We start from the raw sequence: 17,525 nt of genomic DNA on the forward strand, positions 1-17,525 counted from the left end.
CTGATGAAAATAAAGACACACTCTGACTAATCAGATCCATAAGGAAAAAAAAAACATGAAAACCCCGTATGTTGGATAAAGGTTTATGAAAATAACGATTTGAAAAAAAAAAGTTCCGCGGGAAAAACGAATTTTTGAAAAAAAACAATCTCAAAGAGAAAGGAAAATGTTTCTAGAGAAAACGAGTTCGAAAAAAAAACATTTTCCAGAAAAAAACAGTTTTCTTAAAAAGAAAAATTGATTTCCGAAAAAAAAAAATGAACTACATTGGTACTCCTGAATCATCAAATATTTACATAAACTGTGGCATTTCCAACTCATTCAGATGTAAAAACATGAAAATATAAAAGCATTTGTCAGTAATTGCTCACTCTATACAGTTATGACAAGGTGCCTGTTTGTCACTGCCCAACTGAAATATATACAGCTTAGATATATATACATGTAGTCATACTTGCAGTAACCGAAAAGAAGAAAACATGGGCATTGAACTTGATCGAATGACTTCTTTGAACACTGAGTATTTACGAGGTGATTAGCAATTATAAGTTATCCTGGCTTGGAAGCAACTTGTTTGGTTGCTCCTAACCAAGCTGTTAACTTTTCTCATCCAAATTAACCATTGGAGAGCTGTTGAGTGAATCGCCGGAGTAAGACCCATCTGGTTGACGAACGAATATGTTCAAATTGCTGGAGAGAGAACCTTCTGGGAGTATCTACATGAATCAAGAAAATAATGTCAGTTTCTCTTGTCAATTTTGAAAAAAGCCCTTCAAGTAAGTTAGGTATTGGGAGAACCAAAAAAAGAAAAATGGAATTGCAAGATCTTGCTATTTATTTGTGGACAAAACTGAGTTGTGGGTAGAGCTCCAATTTGAGGATTTTTTTTCGAAGGGAAGTTCCAACATTGCACAAGTTGATGTAGTTTGAGAGTGTTGTTGTGATACATGAAGTTCACGAACCTGATAATCAGTCTCGCTGCCCTCTGAGTGAAAGAGAATAGGCCGACAACGCTTATCTTCGTTCATCAAACTTGAGTTTTGAAAGTGGGCAACAAGAGCTGCCTTGCCCTGAATTCGAGCAAAGGCCAACGAAGCAACTTTTTCACTATTGAACTTCTCCCACTTTTTACCATTAAATGCCTGAAAAAGGATTCGAAACTTTGAGTCTGATTATAAACTTCTTGCATCATTTCTATGGTGATTTCAACCGAAGTAGTTCAAATCATTAAATTGAAATTGTAATCCGTTTAAGAACCAATTAGAAAAAACAAGGAAACAAGGAATTACTAATAGGAAACTGTTTGAATTAATAGAGAGTAGACCTCATAAAAGGGGATAATGTGAGAAGGAGACACCATGTTAATGAACGCATAACCAACATTACATTTGTTCTGCACAAAGAAACACCCATTACCATTAAAGGCAACTCAACTTCAGGAAAATATAACGACAATTTCCAGGAGAGCTTGAAGAGAATCACCTTAAAATCGATTGGTAGGTAAAAGAAATCATAAGTACCCCTGTGATTTTCATCAATTGCAGCCAGTAACATCTTTGAGGTGTACCTGAAAGAGGAAATACACAAGATTGATAGTTCACCTTTTGATCATTACTAGGATCAAAATTAATATCAAGGGCTAGAAAATATCTGGCTTACTTGTTTGGTATGTTCTTTATCATCAGCGTTGTACGAATATCTTCTCCACTGACAATCTTACCCAAGTCAAGTTGGTAAAGCTTCTTGCTGTCAATCTCGTTCGAACTGTTCTCGAATCGTCGACTACGACCACGATCTATCATACCCTCAATGCGACTGGCACCCATGCCAGCATATGGATTAACACCAAGAAAAATAGGACCAGGTTTTGGGGAGGAACTCATTCTCAAACTTGGAGAACCATTTTCGGACAGGTTCCTAGAAAGTCCACCAATATGTGTCATAAAGTTATGCCCTTCATTGCGGCTTAAAGACATCCTTCCATAAGCAAGTGGGTTCACAAAAGATGTCTCTGGTGACTCCGGTATAAAACCAAAATGCCTCTCAAAAGGAACACCAGATGGAGCAGATCCAACATGATGGAGGTTATAATGGTGTGACGAACCAAACAAAGATGGAGGCTGATTGGAGTAAGGTGAGCCCGGACTCTGTCCATTGAATGTATAGGGATGAGGTGGTGTCCGTGCAGAAGGGTTGGCATTCTCTAAGCGAGGAGTTGGGCTTCCCCAAAGAAATTCAGGCCCGGATAATGTCCCGATACCCGAAGTATTTGAAGTAGAAGAGTCAAAAGAAGAACTTGCTCTTGGCCTGGCAGTTACATGATCTGGAAACGAATGAGATTGATCGAAAGCAGTTCCAAGGCCACCCCTTCTCTGGTCTTTACCAATAGGTGCAATCTTCATTGAGTTCGATAAAGGGGGAAGAAGTGAAGCTAAACCGGGTAAGTGGTTGCCATTGATACGACTAATACTTCCCAGACCTGCAGTCTGACTAAAAGATTGCGAAGGACTATGAATGGGGTTACCTATTTGTGCCCATTTACCTGTCATGGATTTCACATCAGATATGGCTCATGAAGAATAGGAACATCAAGAGTATTATATCTGCAAAAATTGCACCTGGAGGAGAATTAGCAATTGGTGACCCCACTTGATGTTGGAAAATCCTAGCTTCATCATGATCCGGCTCCAGTTGCTGCAGTAAGCTGCCAAGAAAGGATAGATATTTAAAGTTGTAACAAGTTGTCAATTTAAAGACATATATTTAAAACTACATAAGGCCGACACAGCAACACCCAATCAGTGGTACATGAGAGTTGTTTAGTTCGCCTCTAAAGTAACTTGGTAGTTACTCATTACCCGGCTCGAACTTATATGTATAAAACCTAGACAAGTAGGCGGACTTCTCTTCAAACTGACTCGGCTCATTATACTGGTACCTATTGTGCAAAAATCGAGTTGCCGAGCCCGAAAACTAGCATGAGAGAAACTGAGGCTCTACCCAGCTTAGTTTAAAGTTTTACATCAGCATCCCACATTAATTACTAATGAACATTTTAAATTCAGCAAACATTTTACCAAAAATAACAAAAACTTGCAATATGAAAACAATAGTCTTAAATAATACACACTTTCGACGTGCTCCACCAGGACGGCTAGGTTCAAGTTTTATGCGTCTCCCAGCAATATCACTCTTATTTAATGACATAAGAGCTGCTTCAGCAGATCTGACATCATAAAATTCTATGAATTTATGGTGCCGCTTATGTGGTGTCTCCCTGATCTGCATTTTCCACAAGAAATGAAGATCACAGTATATACAGGGTAACCAAATCTTAGAGTTCTCAAAAAGAAAGAATAATTGTAAAGGAGGAAACAGCCAAGAGAAAATTCTCCACCTCCTTCACTTCCCCATAAGCCCCAAATATTTGAAGCAAATCATCATTTGAAACTGAAGGATCCAAATTAAATACTACAAGAGTTCCTTGATTAACATCCTTATCAGACGGGTTATCCTGGTAGAGACATAAACACAAGACATTGATCATTGACTGCTGAATTAGCAAAAGGCAAAAAATATGAATAATAAGAGGCGAAGATTATTTCTAAACCTTTGGAATTGAAAAATGAATGTCAAGTTTTCTCCGCCTTAAGGGCTTATTTTGTAATGCACGCATAGCTGTCCGAGCAGCACGAATATCATAGTAAGATATCATCACAAATCCCCTTTGCTTGCAAGAAGTGTAAAGAGTCCTGATGTCACCATATTGCTACACAAGACAAGCAAAACAATAAAAAAAAATATCAAGAAATTGACAGAACTCCAACATTCAGGGTCGGCTTGATATTCCATGATTCATTGTCCAAGACTACCACGATGCTTTGTTCAGTAAGCAACATTAAATGTTAATATTTCTACTAATGTCTAAACTACAAATACTCAAACCTTATTTTGCGAAATTCATGATATCACTTAAATAAGTATCACCAATGCGTACTTGGGATGTGAATATTTGGAAAACATCACAGTTTACCAAGCTATGTCCCAGTTATGATGTGTAAAAGATACTCTAAGACGCAATGAGAAATAGTATCGATAATATTAATTACCTCAAAGAGAGATCTCAATTCTGAGTCCTCAACATTACTATTAATATTACGCACAAATAATGTTCTAGAAGGATGCTCCCCGAGTGGATGTTCCCCGGCAACTGCTCCCACACCATTCGGAAAGGAATACTGGTGGCTCCCATTTCCACCAACACCATTAGATATGCCTGCCTCTGATATACCCATGCTCAAGCCATCCAGAAGATCAATGTCCAATTCCATACCCCCACCACTACCAAAAAAATCAGCTTCTTCCAAATCTTCCATTTGAGTAGGCAAATTACTTAGGTCAAAATCATCCAATATCCCAGCTAACAGATCTTCTTCATCATCAGGGAGCAGATTCCCGATTCTGTGAGGACGAAAATCATCACCCTCCACACCTAGATGGAGTTTATCTAAACCAGACGAGGCATCGTCGACAGGTTGATCATCGAATGCTGAGACAGCAAAGTTCACTGTGTGTTGCCAAAAACAAGTTAGAAATAATTCCATGGTGGACTAAAAATCTAGCAAGAAAATATTTTGCATACACTTTCCACGCGGAAGAACAGGCAATGAGCTTGAAAATAGGCTAGCGTCACTTGAGGCTTGATATGTATCAGACACGGATGGAATCCTCCACTCATTGACTTCCACTTTGTTAGGAATACTCACTAATGGAGTCTTTGCTGGAACTACTACAAGCAGATGATAAGTATGAACTGTTAAGATAATTACATATATTAAAAAAACAACAGCTGCATAAAACTAAAACAATATGAGATACCTCTCGCTCTCAACAGATTATCTGAAGACTCCTCCATGGTGTTCCAGGCTAACGCTCAGTAACGGAAAGAAATGGAAAAGAGTTACGTCTATTGTAGATATTCAAACTCTCTGCAAAGAAATGGAAAAGAGTTATCAGTGTCGATCGTGTTCCCACAGAGGGAGGGGGCCAGAAAAGACACCAGTTTACATAAATAAGCAAACAATAATGTCTCATTCAACTTGCCATCATAACCCATTACAATCTTGTTTAAGGAAAATAAAGAAATAATTGAGCATATTTCTAACATTCAACTGCAACCTATGGGACAGAACTGTCTATACATATAGCATCTCTGCCATCAAATCAGAATTTAGTCTACTACTCTACTGCTTCTTACGCAGTAGTGGGGAGTTAAAAACAGAACTTGGGTACAGGACTGAGCTACAAAAATGAGTCATTCATACAAATAGCTTGAGCCATTGAGCAATTGGGGGACTTGAAATCAAGCTTGAGCCATTTATATAAACTCGAATTGGGGGAATTTGAGTATCCTCACAATTTGGATTTCCAAAAAAATAAACTTGATCCTAGTGCTAAAGCTGGGGAAGCTAGATTGTAGTTTAAAAATCCAAATTCCTCAAAGTCACACTCATATACAAATCAATCAAAGACGTCTTCTTCTGACTAAAACCCACAAGATATGAGGAGGGGTTGAAGAAGCCTTAACCATTATTGGAAGAAAGATCATTTTTTTAATAGCTAATTTAAGTCAACGGATCATATCAGAAATTGAAATCAAACCCATAAAGCTTAATTTCAAACACAAAATTTCCTTATCATAAGATCAAGAATCTATCTTACAATCAATGAGAAACAAATAGAAGAAATAAAAGAGTATCTTACCCAAACAAAAACGAATTGAAGAGGTAGAGATACGGATGTCTTTCAAGAATAAAGGAAAACCCTAAAAAGGGGGGGAAATTGCAACTGGGTTGAAGAACCCTAAACAGGATGTGAATCTTTTTAAAGATTCACAAGAGCTTTAGTTGGGGAAGTGTTTTAGAGAGAGAAAGAGAGAATGAAAGTTACGTAAGAGAATGGATTTTGGTTTCTTCTACTTCTCTTCTTCCTTCTCTGACGCCGTTAATATAGACTTGATGAGTGAGAATTGGATAAGATAGAGAGAGAGATAGAGAGAGTGAATGAGTAGAAAATGATTCTCAAACATCGATTATTACTAAGTGGAGAGTCCTTTTCCATAAATGAAGAGAAAGTTTGTGATTTGTTGCAATTTTTGGCTAAATATTTTGCAGATAATCTATCTAATATAATAACGAAACAAAGTATCTTTGTAGAATATATCATCTTCTTTTTAGAATATATCATCTTCTTTAATGGATAAGATTATACCTCCCAAACTCATCTTTAACGATTAAGGTGTCGTTTGGCAACCAAAAGCAGGGGATCTTTTGCTTGTAGTAGAAGTTTATTTGCTTCAAAAATACAAGAAATTATCATAAGTATGTTTGGCGAAAATTTTACTTATAAGTACAAAAAATAAAAAGTTAGTTTGGTAATGTAATTTACTTTTCTATTTTCTTTTTCTCATAAAGATACCTGACTTTAATTAAATTTATTTATGATTTTAATGATTACTCTTCTGGAAGAGGTGGTGGTGATATTGATAGTAGTGGTGGTGGTATGATGGTGGCGACGGTGGTGGTGGACAAGGTATGATGGTTGTGGTGGTAGAGGTATGGGATCGTGGTGGTGGATGTATGAGGATGGTGTTGGTGGAGGTAATGGTGATGGTGGAGGTACGATGGTGGTGTAGGTACGGTGGTGGTAGTCATGCTTGAGATACAAATGGTGGTGGTGGTGGTCGAAATACAGTGGTGATGGTGATGGTGGTTGAGGTGTGGTAGTGGAGGTACGGTGGTGTAAAAGTCCAGTGGTAGTGGAGGTTCGGTAATGGTGGAGGTAGTGGTGGTGGTGGTGGTGGTGGTTGAGGTGTGGCAGTGGAGGTACGATGGTGGAAAAGTACAATGGTGGTGGAGGTTCGGCAGTGGTGGAGGTATGATGGTGGTGGTGGTTGAGATACAGTGGTGGTGGTGGTGGTTGAGATACAGTGGTGGTGGTGGTGGTGGTGAAGGTGTATAGTGGTGGTTGGTGGTGGTGGTGGTCCAATAGTGTGGTGAAAGTTTAGTTGTGGTTGTGGAGCAGCAATGAACAAAGAAATTTTTTTGATAAAGTGAAATTTGTGCATATGTTGAAGAAAAGTTGCTTAAATTTAAAGTCAAAAGCTGAAAATATGAGTTTTAAAATAAAGTCAAATTCTTACTTAAGTGAAGTCGGAAATTTTCACGTTACCAAACTAACTCTTTTACTTTTATATTTAAATAAGCAAAAAAAAAATCTTATTTTAGTATTGTCAAAAGACACCTTATCCTCAGCCAGTACTTTTTTTAACAAAGGAATATTAAATTCACTAGATTGTCTTGCAAAGGAGACTACCTATTTGGATAAAAAAGAAAATGTTTAGATATACACAATTTTAAAAGGATTTCTTTTTGTTTTTCTTGTTCTGTTTTTTTCAAATCTTTTCGTGTGTTAAATCTCTCTACCATCTTTGAGGATCTAATGATTTCAAGGTAAACCCTCCACGAGGGTTTGCCCTTAGACCAAAAGGAAAAAAACACTTTGAAATCATTGTCGAATGATTGGTGGAGTTAAATAAGATCTTAATATCTCATCTTAATATCTCATTAGTATTAACATTAATTTCGTTTTGGTCATGATTTGTGGCCAACTCGCCATTTTCTAAGTGAATGTAGTTCGATTTGGCCAACTTAATATTTCATTAGTATTAACATTAATTTCGTTTTGGTCATGATTTGTGGCCAACTCGCCATTTTCTAAGTGAATGTAGTTCGATTTGGCCCCAGACAAAAAAAGTTCGAATTTTTCCAGAAATACCATTAGGAACCAAAATAAGATTAATTCCGCCTCATATCCTCTTCTTTCATCCACTTCGTCATATCTCTCTTCCATCTCATTTATTCCTTTTTCCACCTCACCGTCTTCTTCGGCAAAGGTAGCGAGACGATCGTTTTTTTTTTCAGCGACCTTTAAGGGGGGAAATTTTTTCTCTCTTATGCTTCTTTTTCTTCTTTCTTCTGAAGTTTAAAGGATAAAACGTTTTATCCGAAGTTTATATTTATTAAGATAAAATGTTCAATAAACTAAATTGTACCCTAGTCATTTTTTAATCATGGGTGTTGTTTAGACGCCCTTACAAATTTAACTCTTACATATTACCCTTTCAATTCTCATTGTTAAATCTCAACCTTTTCATTAAACCTTTAACTTGTAGTTGAACTATGCAAGTCCACTTATGTATATGAACTAAGCATAACCCCGCCCAGAACTCTCTTCGCCTCAGTCGATGAAGAGAGTTACATAACCCACAATCGAGACTTTCGTGGTCAGTAAACCACAAGATCAGCGACAAACATCTCATGGTGGGAGTGTGGGGGAATGAAAGAAAAACTGAAAACTCAAAATTTATATCCCTGCAAATTTTATTACTTCCCAAAATATTGCACGTTCTGTTAACATTCGCAGAAAAAACTTATATAGTCTATCTACTTTTCATGAGCCAAATATGGCCTGTGATGTGTTGACCAACTGATTGGGAGTTTATAAACTTAAATTTTTTTGGAAATGGACTGCAAGAGTCATCATTACAAGGTATTGATAAATTACGAGGAGATAATATAAAAATACATCAAGATTCATGAACTAAAGCGCACTATAACTAATTGATTTAAGCGTTAAAGGTCATATACATCTGTCCCTAAAGGTCGTTCTAAGGGATGTAAAGTCCAGCCAATCTATCTCTACTTGATTTATATCAAAGTTCAATAAATCCTAGATTTCCACTTTCCGTAATCGAACCTAGGAGCGGAATGAGTGTCTAACCACTACCACAAGAGGGGGTGGACATAAACTTCGAGTTGGGCTCATGCATCAACCCAAGCCATACCCGAATTTCGTTTCCCATCCGGCCCCGGTTCTGTAGGGCAAGAAAAAAACCCTAGCTGATAAATAGGGTTTTAAAGGAGAAGAACCACTTTGCAACAGCAGCAGTTTCGGCGGCACAGGAACCAATCGTGAGTTTCTCTCTCTAGAGATAGTGAGATCTGTTTATCTCATAACGATTGATTTCACTAAAAATTGTAAAATCATTTCTTTTCTCGGAGCTGACTAGTTTTGATGAGGGTTCTTATTTTTTGTTTTCATTATCTGAGAGTTTGATTTGATTTGATTTACTTTTGTGGAATCTTAACTTGTAGAAGGAGTAGCCATGGCGGTACCACTACTTACGAAGAAGATTATCAAGAAGCGCGTCAAGCATTTCAAGAGGCCACAGCACGATCGAAAGATCTGTGTCAAGGTAAAATGAAATTTCATTTTCCTCCTTTTTGTAACCCTAATTTGTTAATCTAGATCTCTACTTGTGCTGGCTATCTTTGATAGTTATTGGAGTTTTTGGGAAATTCAACTTGAATTGTGAAACGTTACATTCAATCTCCTCCATTCTGTAACCCTAAAAGTTTCTGCTGAGTATCTTTTGCAAGAGTAGAAGATTAATTATTGTAGTAAGCTCTGATTTAGAACTAATAATAAGGTATGGGTTGAGATAATTGAGTCAGATAAGCAGTCGAAAAGCTGTTGGTTGAGCATGGAACCTATAAACCAGCCAGCTTTTCGACTTTCATAGTCCCCGTCATTTGCTCGCATGCTTTTCTAGTTGTGATGAGTGAGTCTCGTTTAGTCGAAGGATTTAAGCAACTTAGATCTGATTAAAAAGAGTGTCCCGATGTCGGATCAAGCTAAAGTTATTGTTCTCCATTCTTTGATTCATTTTTCTAGGTTTGCAGTATTTTAGACTCCAATGTTCGTGTGTTTAATCTGTGAACCTAAACATATATTTTGCTTTTACGTTTAAAATAATGTTTCTTGTTCTTTCGGTAGCTGGTGTTGTTGCATGTGGATCAGTTGGTAAAAATACTTCATCTTTTGGTCAATAATTCACTATTTTCCTTCCTTGTCTGTTTGATTCTTTGTACGATAAAGGGCTCTAATTACTATTGCTTGGTCTTTTTGTAACAATGCTCTTTTACCTAATGTTTGTATCATCATTATTATTAAATAGCTACTGAAGTAGTTTTTCAATATTTCGGATGTAAGAAACAACAATATCGAAGTTTAGGGGATTGACTTCGGATTTGATTGGTCGTTTTATTGCAGCCAAGCTGGCGTAGACCCAAGGGTATTGATTCTCGTGTTCGAAGAAAGTTTAAGGGAGTTACTTTGATGCCCAATATTGGTTACGGTTCAGACAAGAAAACCCGTCATTACCTTCCCAATGGTTTCAAGAAGTTCGTAGTTCACAATGTTAAAGAAGTTGAATTACTAATGATGCACAACAGGTGATTACTAAGCAACCCAACATCCAGAAATCGACTAATAAAATTCGTGGGTTGTACAAATTCTTAATATCAATCTGGTTTTTACTGTTGTGCAGGACTTACTGTGCCGAAATTGCACACAACGTGTCAACAAGGAAGAGGAAAGATATTGTCGAGCGAGCTAATCAGCTTGACATTGTGGTTACAAACAAACTGGCCAGGTTGCGCAGTCAGGAAGACGAATGAGCCACCAGCATTTGTGTTGGAAAAGCTTAGTATTTCGTGGTTACTGGTTAGTAAATTTCAGTTTTTGTTTCTAGGTTGTTTTTTGTACTTGAAGCTTTAGCTACTATCTTGTTTATGTTCTTCTGTGATTTCATTACCTTAAAGTGGGGTTTACTTCTTTAACTTGGTTTTGATTAAGGTAAATGATCAGACTACTTATGAAATTATGCTATCTGTTCCGAATTCCGAACTTCGCTAATTTCTGATTTGCTAATTTCTGATGTGCTGATGATCTCCTATGTGCATTTAATTGTTGGAGATATGCTAACTTTGACTGTCCGACTCGGCTATTATTTAAACAGTGGGAAAATGTCTGTATCATACATTCTATTAAAATCATCGCTGAACGCTGGAACCACCTAAAAGTATAGGGTTTGAGCTCTGATTGAGGGTGTGGTGTTAGCATTGTACATAAAGGGTGGGGCGAATATTATAGTGCAACCCAAGCAGTCCATATAGGTTTACTGTTTTATGCTTTTGATTCCAAGTTGCTTATACATTTCATTCTTTCAGGTTAATATTGTACGAATGTAAGGGTGTGAGTCAAAAAACCGACGATGTTAAGTATTGTAGCAAAAAGGTTACGTGGTCACCCAACTCTAACAGTCTCCTAGCATCTGCCACCCCTAACAGAATTAGAGATAGTTTTAGATTGAAATGAATGACCAAATGAAAGATTTTCTCCGAGAGAAGGGGATTTCTCCTCTTAATTCAATTACAGTTTGAGGTGGTCATATACTCTGATTCAATGGACCTTCCTCGAAGGTACCTGGCTATAGTTTTTTTCGCAACATCCTTTATGAAAAGGCTGGGTATTCAACAGAATATTGTGAAAGTGATGGGTCGAAATAGCTTCTTCGTCTTGAGCACCATTATTTTGAGCCAATTTCTTCTTTTCAAGATGTTAAGGGAAGTGTGTGTGTGTGTGTGAGACGAAAACAATAATAAATAGGTAGTAAAGTCTATCTCTATATATGATCAATTGTTTGGCCGCAAAATATCCTATCGTGTATCTCCTTGCTAGAAGCCTAGAACCTAACATTTGATCCCCAAAAGAAAAAAGTTCATTTGAAACAAAACAACAAATATTTAATGGGCAAGTCAGATGAAGTATTTAAAAAATGGATAACTGTAATGAGATTATCTAGTGATAAAGACAGGGAGTAGGTGTGTATTTGTGTAAAATATATTACATAAAACTTTAGATGCAAACTTCTTTTTTTTTTTTGCTGAGAAACTTTAGATGCAAACTTATATCAATATATCTCAAGAGCATACTATAAACTAAATGAGACATACCTTGATTTGTCATAAGAAAGTTGATATCGATGAACCCTTATTGTTTAGTATAATCATTCTCACTTGTTGTCTCATTAAGGTTACATAATGAATGTTGATAGGAATGATGATGTTGAGAAGGATTTTCTCGTTAATCTTTTTGATGATCAAGACCTGAGGTCAAATAATGAATTTCCATTAAGCGAGTGATGAAACTCCAAATGAAAAATAGTCTGCAACCGTGACATATTTTTTCCATCAAGTGATTGATGAAACTCCAATGAACCAAATCTCTAGCCTTCTGCCGAGGCAACACTTTGTCGGTTGATCCTCTGCAGGTCTCACCTGTGCAATCTCCAAAGTCCGCAACTGTTTACTGGCGAGGGTGTGGAGCTACTCCAGATAAGGTCGGGAATATGCAAAGTAGTACCATCCAGACTATCTGTCTTAAATTACTGCTAGTGCAAGAAGGTCTTTGTCCTTGCATCTTAGGTTTGTCACTACCTTTGCAAAAAACGCGGGATTTCCCTTCGCATAGGTCTTTCATCCGCCCATCTTCTGCCAAAGCTACCGTCCCAATGGGTTTGTCCTCGCCCAAGTCAGCTAATTTGGTGAGTTGGTGATGGGGACTTCCTTTCTTTGCCTTTTCCTTTTTCTTTGATTTTGGTGCAACCCATTTTGGCCTTCCCCCTTTGGTCTCTTCGGCTTGTAAGTCTTGGAGTAAAACTTTTATTTGTCATTGCCTGCTTTACTCTTTATATTAATCTGTTGAACTCAGAACCGAGCCTCTCACGACCTTTGTCAGTGTTGTGACTTTTACCCACTTTGGGCAGTCGGTCTAACTCTCTGATTTACCCAACCTAAGCTTGACCTGGACTAAGGCCTGGAAAGGAGAAAGAACAATTAAACAGATCTAGTCCGCCCGAGCTACATAACAAGCCTGAACAGAGCTAAGTAACATGAAAGGCTAAAACACGCCAGAAAGTCAACTGTCTACATACGATCCACAAATCATCTAGACCTATCAAGAGAAGTTATCCTTTTGGCGGCTATCAACATGTGATTGTGTGAAAGTTGGTGCTACATCATCTCGGCCGCTCACCACAGTCGACCAACCACACATATAAAAACAACAGGTTTTCCCTAATCATATCATTGAAGGTTCAACTTCTAGACATTGAATTCAATTCTTTAATTGTAAAAAACATTTCAGTGACTTGAGCATACGAGAGGTTTATGAGTTTTTTGCAGGTTTCGCCCCTCAGATCGCAAGGAGAGGTTCATCATTTGGTTCGTTTATTCTTCATCACCAAAGTGATCCTGAAATCCACTTTTAAAAATCCTCAATATCGTGCAACTCATGCCTAATAGTCCGAGTTACACGTATTGAGGACCAAGCACAATTTTTAATGCCAGTTTGTGTTGTGGTCTAGGCGACACCACCCGACAACCGCTATGAAATGATCATGAAACTCCATATTTGTGTAATATGTAAGCTCTACATCATTATAGATATATCTAAATAATATTTCAAGACGATATTCAAATGGGTTAGGAAATTTATAAACTTGTTTTATTTTATTACGTTTTTGAGAAATTACAGGATGTAAAATTCTGATTCACTTGAATGTATGGCTTTAGAGAGACCATATATTCCATTAAAGTAACCTTGGAAAGTAAGAATTTTTTTTTTTGTTAAAGATAGAGACTAAGAATCTGCTTTATTAAAAAAAAAACAAGTAAGAATATGCTTTATCAAGAAAAGGCCAAAACTATGAGTCCAGCATTGGCAATACTATAGAAATATGTATAAATGGATAGCTTTAATCATAAAAAAGAATGGATAGTGATAACATTGATTGATTGGCTATGATTCTTGTTAAATATTAACTCCATCAATTATTGAGGAACATTGAAACCCATTACTTTTATTTCTGAGTAAGAACAAAACTTAGACACTTTGACAAAGTCGTAAATGTGATGTTAATATATTAAAACAACATAAATGATAGAGTGTGTTTGAATTTTTTTTTTGAAGAGCAAGATGGATCTAATCACTAGATACAAATAACAACTATGAAGAAGAGAAGAGAGGAGAAAGATCAGACTTGTTCAACCAACGAGTTCTAATCCCTAAAGTCTCCGTTGTTTAACAAAACATGACATGTCCTAAGCTAGAGAAAACTTTTTCTTCATAATTGTTTCTTTTTTTTTTGCTGAAAATTCTTCGTAACCGCTTAAAAATATCATTAGCTAACTATTGCAACAACAATAACAAAAATCAACAATATGGGATATTTCCCAAGAGTAGGAAAAGTAGGGAAAGCATGTTGTTTGGTATGTGATACTTTAAAACATGATGAATATGTTATTGTTGTTGACGATTCAACAAAAAAAACTTTCAACAAAAAAAAAAAATGTTATTGTTGTTGACGGCAACTGTTAACCACGTGATGTGGAAGCTCACATTGCTCGTGCACCATTAGTTACCACAATTTCCCACTGTGTGACGTGGAGTATAATTTGACCAACAATGTCAGATTAGATTGTCAATTATCTCACTTTATAGAATGAAAGCAATGTCACATCTTTCGGTAGGTAATAGTGATAATTAAGCACAATATCGTACAACTCATCTAAAACATAAAAAACATAAAGCACAATTTCCCACTTTTCTATTGCCAACAACTCTTGGTTGGAGTGGTAAGAGGTATAATCTTCCACCTTAGAAGTCAAGGGTTCGAGGCACACGCTGAACAATTTAAAAAAAAAAATGTCTGAGATGCCTCTTTACAGCCAATTTTTTTTTGTGAGATGGCTCTGAACGCCTCGCCTTTTTTAGCCGGACCCGTCTTCAATCTTGACACTATTTGTGAACTTTGGACTGGATAGTCTAAGTGTCATTGGACTTACCTAATCCCCGAGAGCGTAAAAAATGAAGGCAACCCTAAATAAAAGACAGTGCCTAAAAGATACTCCTAACAATTTATTGATAGAATGGTAAAAATTGAAGGATTATTTTCCGAAAAGCCCTCTATTTTGTGACCAGCTTCCCGCATAGGCCCCTAACGGATATTTAACGATAACGAAAGAAAAAAGATCAACTGATTATTTTTTATAAAGTAAGGAATACGCGGAAAACTTGTCACAAAGTAAAGGGCTTTTCGAAAAATAACTTAAAATTGAAAGATGGAAAGAGCAGTAGACAGGTAGATAGATCTTATGAGATGACTAAGATAGTCCACTTGTAGGAACCTATGAAGAAAGTAAAATAGAATTTGTTTAGATTATTTGTGAGTACAGAGACATAATAAAGCAGAACCAGAACCGACACACGTAGTTGGAGTTTTCGTCGAACGTAATAAAGCAGCCGACAAAAGAAGATTCATCTCTGACCGTTAGATATTTCTTTTTTGTCCTCTTCACTATCTATCTATCCGACTATCCCCACACTTGTGTATTGTATGTAAAGGGTAAAATAGTAAATGATACTTCCTTCACTAGGGTGAATGTTCTCTAGTGTTGTGTTTTTTCTTTCATGAAATACATTTTAGACCCTTAAAGGAGAGGGGTGTGCTTCTCAACAAAAAAAAAAACAGGAGAGGGGTGTGTCTATTAGATGCTCTATCTATCTACTCCTAGGTCTTCGTCCCTCTTAGTGTCCCACGAATTGGCCTGTCAGAGAGTACTCGGACTGTACCTAATTTCTACTTGGTTGAGCAGTACGGATTCAAGTCAGTTTTTTTGGATGCTCGATGTTGAGAAGGTGTTTAGAATGCCACAGGAGGGTTGAGCTAAGAGCAAAAAGCAAAAAGATATGGCGATTTCAGTGACACCCTCAAGAGGAATCATACACTATCTTTGGGTATTTCATTTATATATGGATAAAATGGTTATTTTTATAGTTGTGAATATTTTGTGAAAACACACATTTATATACACTTGTAATTGTCTATGTTCTCAATGTCCATTATTGTAATTCATGTACATGATACTTCTATAAATACAAGTGACAAGCCCTAATGAGGGTATCTTGCCTTTAACAATTTCATGGTATCAGAGCTAGCCAACAAATTCTAAAAAGTTTTCCCTCCCTCCCAACCTAGTTTTCAACGTCTTCTTCTTCTCTTTTTCATCTTCTTCTTCTTCTTCTTCTTCAATGGCAGATCAAATCCCTTCTTCACCAATCTCTCAACCTATTTCATCTCCTAATCCTCAACCTTCTTCTTCTTCTCTTACTCCCTCTGTTTCTACTCTTCCTTCTCTAACCAATATCTCCAATCTCATCTCTATTAGATTGGATGCTTCGAACTATCTTCTTTGGCGCAGCCAACTTCTTCCTATTCTTCATTCCCAGGATCTCTACAAGTTTGTCAATGGCAGTTTTCCTCCTCCAAATGAATTTCTCCCTGCTTCAGCTGAAGGCTCCTCTGAGTTAACTCCTAATCCAGACTTTGTTTACTGGTATAGAGTAGACCAGATGCTACTCTCATGGATCAATGCAACTCTCACTGAACCCATTCTTCTTCAGGTATTGGGTCTAACCTCCTCTCGAGCTGTTTGGGAATCTCTTGAGCATACCTTTTCTTCTCTCAACTCAGCTCGTCTTATGCACCTCAAGCTTCAGCTACAAACAACCAAGAAGGGATCACTCTCTGTTTCCGAGTATCTCCTTCGTCTCAAAACTCTTTCTGATTCCCTAGCTGCCATTGGTCATCCAGTGGCTGATGATGAACTGGTTTTAATCACTCTCTCTGGACTTGGTCCTTCTTATGAAGGTTTTGTTACCTCAATGACCACCAGACTCACACCACCAACCTCCTCTGAATTACATTCACACCTCTTAACTCATGAATGTCGTCTTCAGCTTCTTCAACCTCCAACTCCTCAACCTACTGCACTTTTTACTCAAATGTCCTCTCCCCCTTCTCGTTTTTCAAACAACTCTTCTAGAGGAGGTCGGGGATCCTATTCTCAAAGAAACAGAGGAGGTCACAGAGGTGGTCGTGGTTCTTATTCAAACAGAGGGGGCTCTTCTCGTTCCTATTCAAACTCTCACTCTGTTCTTGGTCCTCATCCTGATCGTTCGGTTCTCATATGTCAATACTGTGGTCGTCCAGGACATACTGCTAGACAATGCTACTCTCTTCAACGACAACAAGAACTTTCTCACTCCTTTGCTGCTTTGGGAATCGATTCTCTCTCTTCAGACCCAAATTGGTATGTAGACTCTGGTGCTACATCTCACATTGCCTCTGATAATGTTTCTATTGCTTCAAGAAATGATACTCAAGCTCCTGATCAAGTCATGGTGGGCAATGGTCATACTGCATCAGTCTCTGGCGTGGGTAATATTCCTCTCTCCTCTTCTATTACTCTCAAAAATGTCCTAATTGTGCCCTCCTTCAAAAAGAACTTAATCTCTGTTTCTAAACTTCTTCATGATTTTGACTGTCTTGTCATCTTCCATCGAAATGGTTTTGTCATTCAGGATCTTCCCACAGGGAGGATACTTCTTCAAGGAACGATTAGAGATGGATTGTTTCGCCTCTCCCCAGTGTCAACTCCACCTCTCACTTTATTTGCTCAATCACTCTCTCCTGGTGTTCGAACATCTGCAGATACATG

General features: G+C 37.4%; 2 protein-coding genes across 6 annotated transcripts; one reads left to right on the plus strand and one right to left on the minus strand.

The window, feature by feature from the left end:
* Nucleotides 1–248: 248 nt before the first annotated feature.
* Nucleotides 249–6,220, minus strand: LOC147542077 (protein MEI2-like 2). 5 transcript variants are annotated; one of them, XM_086633112.1, is made up of 13 exons: nt 5,764–6,220; nt 4,879–4,988; nt 4,643–4,789; nt 4,110–4,567; nt 3,611–3,769; nt 3,398–3,514; nt 3,131–3,282; nt 2,619–2,704; nt 1,660–2,542; nt 1,483–1,567; nt 1,325–1,393; nt 963–1,142; nt 249–716 (listed from the first exon to the last, which is right to left on the minus strand). In XM_086633112.1, the coding sequence occupies exons 2-13, from the start codon at nt 4,913–4,915 to the stop codon at nt 597–599; spliced, it is 2,493 nt and encodes an 830-aa protein (XP_086489238.1). In that variant the 5' UTR covers nt 4,916–4,988; nt 5,764–6,220; the 3' UTR covers nt 249–596. The 5 variants fall into 5 exon arrangements, with proteins under 5 accessions (XP_086489238.1, XP_086489243.1, XP_086489241.1 ...); XM_086633117.1 differs by having other exon boundaries at nt 4,643–4,780; nt 5,764–6,160; XM_086633115.1 differs by having other exon boundaries at nt 4,643–4,786; nt 5,764–6,160.
* A 2,512-nt stretch (nt 6,221–8,732) lies between these two features.
* Nucleotides 8,733–10,783, plus strand: LOC147542078 (large ribosomal subunit protein eL32z-like). The gene is made up of 4 exons (XM_086633118.1): nt 8,733–9,032; nt 9,216–9,316; nt 10,174–10,355; nt 10,451–10,783. Exons 2-4 carry the CDS (start codon nt 9,227–9,229, stop codon nt 10,578–10,580), a joined length of 402 nt encoding a protein of 133 aa, XP_086489244.1. The 5' UTR covers nt 8,733–9,032; nt 9,216–9,226; the 3' UTR covers nt 10,581–10,783.
* Nucleotides 10,784–17,525: the final 6,742 nt, after the last annotated feature.

The sequence above is a fragment of the Eschscholzia californica genome, unplaced genomic scaffold (genome assembly GCF_041429995.1).
Source record: "Eschscholzia californica isolate CP2 unplaced genomic scaffold, dmEscCali1.0.p SCAF_4, whole genome shotgun sequence".
NCBI lineage: Eukaryota > Viridiplantae > Streptophyta > Magnoliopsida > Ranunculales > Papaveraceae > Eschscholzia > Eschscholzia californica.

What these genes read in the sequence shown, in the direction of transcription:
- LOC147542078 (XM_086633118.1), top strand. Translation starts at nt 9,227, where the DNA reads ATGGCGGTACCACTACTTACGAAGAAGATTATCAAGAAGCGCGTCAAG. An exon ending in ATCGAAAGATCTGTGTCAAG is followed by an intron (nt 9,317 to 10,173) that starts GTAAAATGAAAT and finishes GTTTTATTGCAG; the next exon opens with CCAAGCTGGCGTAGACCCAA. An exon ending in TTACTAATGATGCACAACAG is followed by an intron (nt 10,356 to 10,450) that starts GTGATTACTAAG and finishes ACTGTTGTGCAG; the next exon opens with GACTTACTGTGCCGAAATTG.
- LOC147542077 (XM_086633112.1), bottom strand. Translation starts at nt 4,915, where the DNA reads ATGGAGGAGTCTTCAGATAATCTGTTGAGAGCGAGAG. An exon ending in TGTTCTTCCGCGTGGAAAGT is followed by an intron (nt 4,568 to 4,642) that starts GTATGCAAAATA and finishes GGCAACACACAG; the next exon opens with TGAACTTTGCTGTCTCAGCA. An exon ending in CTTATGGGGAAGTGAAGGAG is followed by an intron (nt 3,283 to 3,397) that starts GTGGAGAATTTT and finishes TGGAAAATGCAG; the next exon opens with ATCAGGGAGACACCACATAA.